The following is a 7,183-nucleotide window of genomic DNA, read 5'->3' as shown; positions in this document are numbered from 1 at the left end:
ATGAAAGAAAGAAATAAAGAAAAAAAAAGAGAGAAAGAAAGAAAGAAAGAAAGAAAGAAAAAGAAAGAGAGAAAGAAAGAAAGGAAGAGAGAAAGGAAGAAAGAGAGAGAAAGAAAGAAAGAAAGAGAAAGAAAGGAAGAGAGAGAGAGAGAAAGGAAGAAAGAGAGAAAGGAAGGAAGGAAGGAAGAAGAGAGAAAGGAAGAAGGAAAGAGAGAAAGAAAGAGAAAGAAAGCAAGAAAGAAAGAAAGAAAGAAAGAAAGAAAGAAAGAAAGAAAAAGAAAGAGAGAAAGACAGAGAGAAAGGAAGAAAGAGAGAAAGAAAGAAAGAAAGGAAGAAAGGGAGGAGAGGGAAAGGAAGAGAGAGAGAAAGAAAGAAAGAAAGAAAGAAAGAAAGAAAGAAAGAAAGAAAGAAAGAAAGAAAAGAAAGAAAGTTTGTCCAGATAGATCCAACCATTACATTGCAATTATACAAATTGAGGAAATGGTGAGTTTCTGAAATATGTAAAATGTATTTCAGTTAGTAAGGAAGGAAGAAGAAGAAGTATGAAGAAGGAAAAAGAACTAAAGAAGGAAAGAAAGAGAGGAAGGAAAAAGAAAAGAGGAAGGAAGGAAAGAGAGAAGGAAATATGTCCCAAAATATGAAAAAGAAATATGTAAAATGTGTTTCTAAGGAAGGAAAAGGAAATAAAGAAATAAATGTGACCAGATAAATCCAGACATTATGTTGCAATTATACAAATTGAGGAAACAGTATTTAAGGAAGGAAGAAAGGAAAGAAGGGAGGAAGAGATAGTATATGTCTGAAAGAAATGAAAAGTTTTTTTAAAAATTCTATTTAGCCATCAAACCTTTCAATTTCCACAAAGATCCTATACAACAATAGTGTATGGTTGTATCCTCTATGAAATCTCAAACGCCCCCGACCCCCATAACTGTGAATGAGGAGATCCAGTATTATCATCTATCCTCTTTACATTAAGCCCAAGGCTATTAACATATAATGATGGATACAGTAAGTGTATCCTGTTTCTATGGTTACCCACAATGTATCCAGCCTTCATCCTGATACCCTGTAACCCTCATCATCATAATGAGAAGCTCTCCAGGAAAGCGATGATTGACAGCTCGGTCGCCTGCTGCACTGCAACAGCCTCAGTGTCTGAATGAATTACAGTCTGGTAGTTAACCCCTAATGCTACCAGCCCCCAACACTGCACCCAGGCAACACAACATCATGCCATCCAATAAATCACAAAAGGAATATGTTGGAATAGTGGATGGTAAAATCTACCCCAAACCATCCCTGGCATAATGAAATACAATTGCCCAACTGGTCAAACATTGCATCCTCCAGGGGTACACTGAGGTATTAGGTATCGATATAGGGCTCCCTTTGTGTTTGTGTGTTCCTGCAAGGTACATAAGATTTCAAACACAACCTGATTTCTTTGTTCAGCATGAAGCAGACAATGGGATTTACTCCAGCCTGAGCAAATGTCAACCACACTGCCACAGTCAGATACCCCTGAGGGAGAGCTGCAGCCTTCATAAAGACCCTCAGATAGCAAGCCACTAGGTAAGGGGCCCAGAAGAGAAGAAATAGGAAGGTGATGACATAGAACATCTTGCTGAGCCTCTTCTCTTGCTTGAATTCCTCCAGCCCCAGAAGCCTCCTGATCTGGGTCTGAGTGGTCTGCCTCATGCCCACCAGAGTGGGAGGTGTTGGACCTCTCCCAAATCCTGCGATCCAGTTGGCAGCTGCTTGCCCAGCAGCTCCAGGTCCATGAAAGCTCCAGTTTTGGCTGATGGCTGGGGTTAACTGAGCTGGCTTCATCTTCCTATGATCATATATAAAGAACAGCAGCTTCATATAGATAAAATGTGTGGCCCCCACAATGAAGGCCAGCATGAGAAGAAAGCCCAGGCTGTCATTGGCCTTGACATAACGATGCTCAAAGGTGCATTGATCCTCCTCCTTAATAAACTTGTAGGTGCCCACCTCAAAGACAGGTGGTAGGGCCATAGCCATGGACAGGATCCATGCCATAGCGATGATTAGGATGCAAGCCCAACCTGTCATCCTCTTGCAGTAGAACCTATGGTGGGCTATGGCCATGTACCTGGTCAGACTGATGGACAGCAGCATAAAGGCAGCATGGAAGCAAAGCAGGACTGCTCCAAAGGCCACGATCCTGCAGCTCCTCTTGCTGTAGGTCCACTGGGATCCACTGATGATGGATTTCAGCACCAGAGGGAAACAAAGCAAGGAGCGGATGAAATCTCCAATGCACAGATCCAGCATCAGGTAATAGGGAGTCCGATGCAGGCTCTTGTCTCTCAGGGTGATGACTGCAAACAGGAGATTACCCAGCAAGCTGACACAGGCGATGAGACCCAGGGATGCCAGCTTAGCCACCGAGCCAGGGCTGAGATCAGTGGGGAGAAGGGAAGCATTGCTCTTCTGCAGCTCATGACCAGCCATGGAGACAGCTGCTGCCTGCGAGTCGTGTGCAGATCAGGAGGAGAATCATTAGGCGGCTCAGGCTCTGCTAGAATAGATATGCAAGGTGAAGGCAGAGCAGCAGCAGCAGGCACAGCGGCAGGCACAGCGGCAGGCACAGGGGCAGGCACAGCGGCACAGGGGCAGGCACAGTGGCAGGCACAGGGTGTGCTGGAGACTCAAGAGTGCCACGTCTGATTGCAGGACGACTGTCATCACTGCAGATATGGACAACTGGATCCTCTGCCCCTCAGGTCAGGGCTGTCCATGGGGGCCAGGGAAGCACAAATGCAGCAGGTACATTGATGTCATCTCTAAATTGCTGCTATTTCCATCCATGAAAATGATCGATCCATAGCTAGATAGATAGATAGATAGATAGATAGATAGATAGATGATAGAAAGATAGATAACACTGGTCAACAGCATTTTTGGTGCCAAAGATATTTCATCGAATTTAGGGTATTTTTGGGGTGCTGATTCTGAATATGTCATCAGTTTTGCCAGATTGGCTCAAGTTTTTGAGATTTTTGGTATCTTATTTATAGCACTTGTTGGTAAATGCGACGCATCATCTCATTAATTTCTTTGGATTAGTACTTGAACTGAGCAGTTCTCAATATAGTTTTGTGTTAATTAGTGTTCTAAAAGTTTGTTCATAGCTTGATTTTTGCACTAACTTTATGTTGTTGTCTGTTTTCCAGTGAAAAGCATGAACTCATCAAGAAGAAGTTGTCTTAACGATCCAGACTCATTCTGTTACATTTGTGGTGAATACACACTGCCAAAACATAGAAGAAACATAACAGACTTCGTAAAAAAAGTGTATTTTGCCTATTTTGGGGTTATGCTTGGGGACCAAGACAAGTTTTGGGCACCACACATAGTGTGCAAAGCATGTATCGAATTATTACGAAAATGGAGCAAAGGACAAAGAAAAAGCTTCAAATTTGGTGTTCCAATGGTGTGGAGAGAGCCAAAAAATCATCATGATGACTGTTATTTATGGTAAACACAGGTACAGGCACATCTTCACAATGAGGGACAGGCCTTCTTGCAGATTCCATGTTACTCCCATTTTCGTTTCTTATGCTTATTGAATCCTTGCACTTGCACTGCACAGAAATAACAGTCATCATGATGATTTTTTGGCTCTCTCCACACCATTGGAACACCAAATTTGAAGCTTTTTCTTTGTCCTTTGCTCCATTTTCGTAATAATTCGATACATGCTTTGCACACTATGTGTGGTGCCCAAAACTTGTCTTGGTCCCCAAGCATAACCCCAAAATAGGCAAAATACACTTTTTTTACGAAGTCTGTTATGTTTCTTCTATGTTTTGGCAGTGTGTATTCACCACAAATGTAACAGAATGAGTCTGGATCGTTAAGACAACTTCTTCTTGATGAGTTCATGCTTTTCACTGGAAAACAGACAACAACATAAAGTTAGTGCAAAAATCAAGCTATGAACAAACTTTTAGAACACTAATTAACACAAAACTATATTGAGAACTGCTCAGTTCAAGTACTAATCCAAAGAAATTAATGAGATGATGCGTCGCATTTACCAACAAGTGCTATAAATAAGATACCAAAAATGTCAAAAACTTGAGCCAATCTGGCAAAACTGATAACATATTCAGAATCAGCACCCCAAAAATACCCTAAATTCATTAAAATATTTTGGACACCAGAAAAAAAAATTTTTTTTGTTGACCTGTGTAATAGATAATATATAGATGTTAGATAGATAGATAGATAGATGATAGAAAGATAGATAATAGATAGATAATATATAGATGTTAGATAGATAGATGATAGATAGATAGATAGATAGATAGATAGATAGATAGATAGATAGATAGATAGATAGATAGATAACACAGGTCAACAAAAAAATTTTTTTTTTCTGGTGTCCAAAATATTTTAATGAATTTGGGGTATTTTTGGGGTGCTGATTCTGAATATGCTATCAGTTTTGCCAGATTGGCTCAAGTTTTTGAGATTTTTGGTATCTTATTTATAGCACTTGTTGGTAAATGCGACGCATCATCTCATTAATTTCTTTGGATTAGTACTTGAACTGAGCAGTTCTCAATATAGTTTTGTGTTAATTAGTGTTCTAAAAGTTTGTTCATAGCTTGATTTTTGCACTAACTTTATGTTGTTGTCTGTTTTCCAGTGAAAAGCATGAACTCATCAAGAAGAAGTTGTCTTAACGATCCAGACTCATTCTGTTACATTTGTGGTGAATACACACTGCCAAAACATAGAAGAAACATAACAGACTTCGTAAAAAAAGTGTATTTTGCCTATTTTGGGGTTATGCTTGGGGACCAAGACAAGTTTTGGGCACCACACATAGCGTGCAAAGCATGTATCGAATTATTACGAAAATGGAGCAAAGGACAAAGAAAAAGCTTCAAATTTGGTGTTCCAATGGTGTGGAGAGAGCCAAAAAATCATCATGATGACTGTTATTTATGGTAAACACAGGTACAGGCACATCTTCACAATGAGGGACAGGCCTTCTTGCAGATTCCATGTTACTCCCATTTTCGTTTCTTATGCTTATTGAATCCTTGCACTTGCACTGCACAGAAATAACAGTCATCATGATGATTTTTTGGCTCTCTCCACACCATTGGAACACCAAATTTGAAGCTTTTTCTTTGTCCTTTGCTCCATTTTCGTAATAATTCGATACATGCTTTGCACACTATGTGTGGTGCCCAAAACTTGTCTTGGTCCCCAAGCATAACCCCAAAATAGGCAAAATACACTTTTTTTACGAAGTCTGTTATGTTTCTTCTATGTTTTGGCAGTGTATATTCACCACAAATGTAACAGAATGAGTCTGGATCGTTAAGACAACTTCTTCTTGATGAGTTCATGCTTTTCACTGGAAAACAGACAACAACATAAAGTTAGTGCAAAAATCAAGCTATGAACAAACTTTTAGAACACTAATTAACACAAAACTATATTGAGAACTGCTCAGTTCAAGTACTAATCCAAAGAAATTAATGAGATGATGCGTCGCATTTACCAACAAGTGCTATAAATAAGATACCAAAAATGTCAAAAACTTGAGCCAATCTGGCAAAACTGATGACATATTCAGAATCAGCACCCCAAAAATACCCCAAATTCGATGAAATATCTTTGGCACCAAAAATGCTGTTGACCAGTGTAACAGATATATGATAGATAGATAATAGATAGATAATATATATATAGATGATAGATAGATAAATAAATAATAAATAGATGTTAGATAGATAATAGATAGATAGATAATAGATAGATGATAGAAAGATAGATAATAGATAGATGTTAGATAGATAATAGATACATAGATAGATGATAGATAATAGATAGATAGATGATAGATAGATAATATATAGATATAGATATATAGATGATAGATAGATAAATAATAGATAGATGTTAGATAGATAGATAGATAGATAGATAGATAGATAGATAGATAATAGATAGATGATTGATTGATAGATAATATACAAATAGATAATAGATAAAAGATAGATGATAGGTAGATAGATAATAGATAGATGGTTGGTAGAAAGATAGATAAATAATAGACAGATATTGGATTGATAAATAGATGGAAGATAGATAATAGATAGATAAGCAATCAACATTATTCCACCATTTTTGCAAATTTGGTTTATTAGTACAATGTACAATCTTTCTGCTGTTTGAAATAAACTAACGAACCAAGAATAATGTAAATGACAACATAATATAACAGAAGGTTTCTCAATAGAAATTATTCCGAGCATGCTCAGTTTCAAAAAACGGAATCTGTCGCTGGATTCCGTCTTTTGACGGACAGCGACGGAACCTGCACCCATAGGCTTCCATTATAGCCAACGACGGACGGTGCAGGATCCGTCGCTGGCCGACTTTTCAACGTACACAAAAAACGTTACTATGTCCGTTGTCTCCGGCCAACGGACAAAGAATTTATGACGGATCCGTCAGACGATGGATGAAACGGAAGGCCATGCGTCACAATCTGTCGCTAATACAAGGCTATGAGAAAAAAAACGGATCCAGCTGCAACATTTGCTGGATCCGTTTTTTTTCTAAAAAGATTGATTGTAACTGATGGCACAAAACTGATGTGTGAAATAGGCCTAAGGCTACTTTCACACTAGCGTCGGGCTCGGCCCGTCGCTGTGCGTCGGGCTGACGTTCCCGACGCTAGCGTTGTCTCCGCCGCACAACGGGGGCAGCGGATGCATTTTTCCAGCGCATCCGCTGCCCCATTGTGAGGTGCGGGGAAGTGCGGGGAGGTGGGGGCGGAGTTCTGGCCGCGCATGCGCGGTCGGAAAAAGCGGACCGTCGTGAGCAAAAAACGTTACATGTAGCGTTTTTTGCTCCCGACGGTCCGCCACTGCACGACGCATCCGTCGCACGACGGGTGCGACGTGTGGCAATCCGTCACAATGCGTCGCTTCATGTTAATCAATGGTGAAAAAACGCATCCTGCAAACACTTTTGCAGGATGCGTTTTTTCGGCAAAATGACGCATTGTGACGGAATGCAGTTAACGCTAGTGTGAAAGTAGCCTAAGTCTCAGAGTTTTTCACCCCTTCATGACAAGCTTCTTTAGTGCAGACCATTCCTCGCAGACAAAGGCCTACAGGTTACT

General features: G+C 39.8%; 1 protein-coding gene across 1 annotated transcript; it reads right to left on the bottom strand.

Moving 5' to 3' along the window:
* Positions 1-349: 349 nt before the first annotated feature.
* Positions 350-2,599, bottom strand: GPR27 (G protein-coupled receptor 27). Its single transcript, XM_077276221.1, has one exon. The coding sequence runs from the start codon at positions 2,479-2,481 to the stop codon at positions 1,369-1,371; it is 1,113 nt and encodes a 370-aa protein (XP_077132336.1). The 5' UTR covers positions 2,482-2,599; the 3' UTR covers positions 350-1,368.
* Between the last annotated feature and the right edge of the window lie 4,584 nt (positions 2,600-7,183).

Source organism: Ranitomeya variabilis, chromosome 8 (assembly GCF_051348905.1).
Source record: "Ranitomeya variabilis isolate aRanVar5 chromosome 8, aRanVar5.hap1, whole genome shotgun sequence".
NCBI lineage: Eukaryota > Metazoa > Chordata > Amphibia > Anura > Dendrobatidae > Ranitomeya > Ranitomeya variabilis.
Note: the sequence above shows the minus strand (reverse complement) of the source record. Positions and strands in the feature narration are given on the sequence as shown.

Excerpts from the sequence above, each read along its gene's own strand:
- GPR27 (XM_077276221.1), bottom strand. The coding sequence starts at position 2,481 with ATGGCTGGTCATGAGCTGCAGAAGAGCAATGCTTCCCTTCTCCCCACT.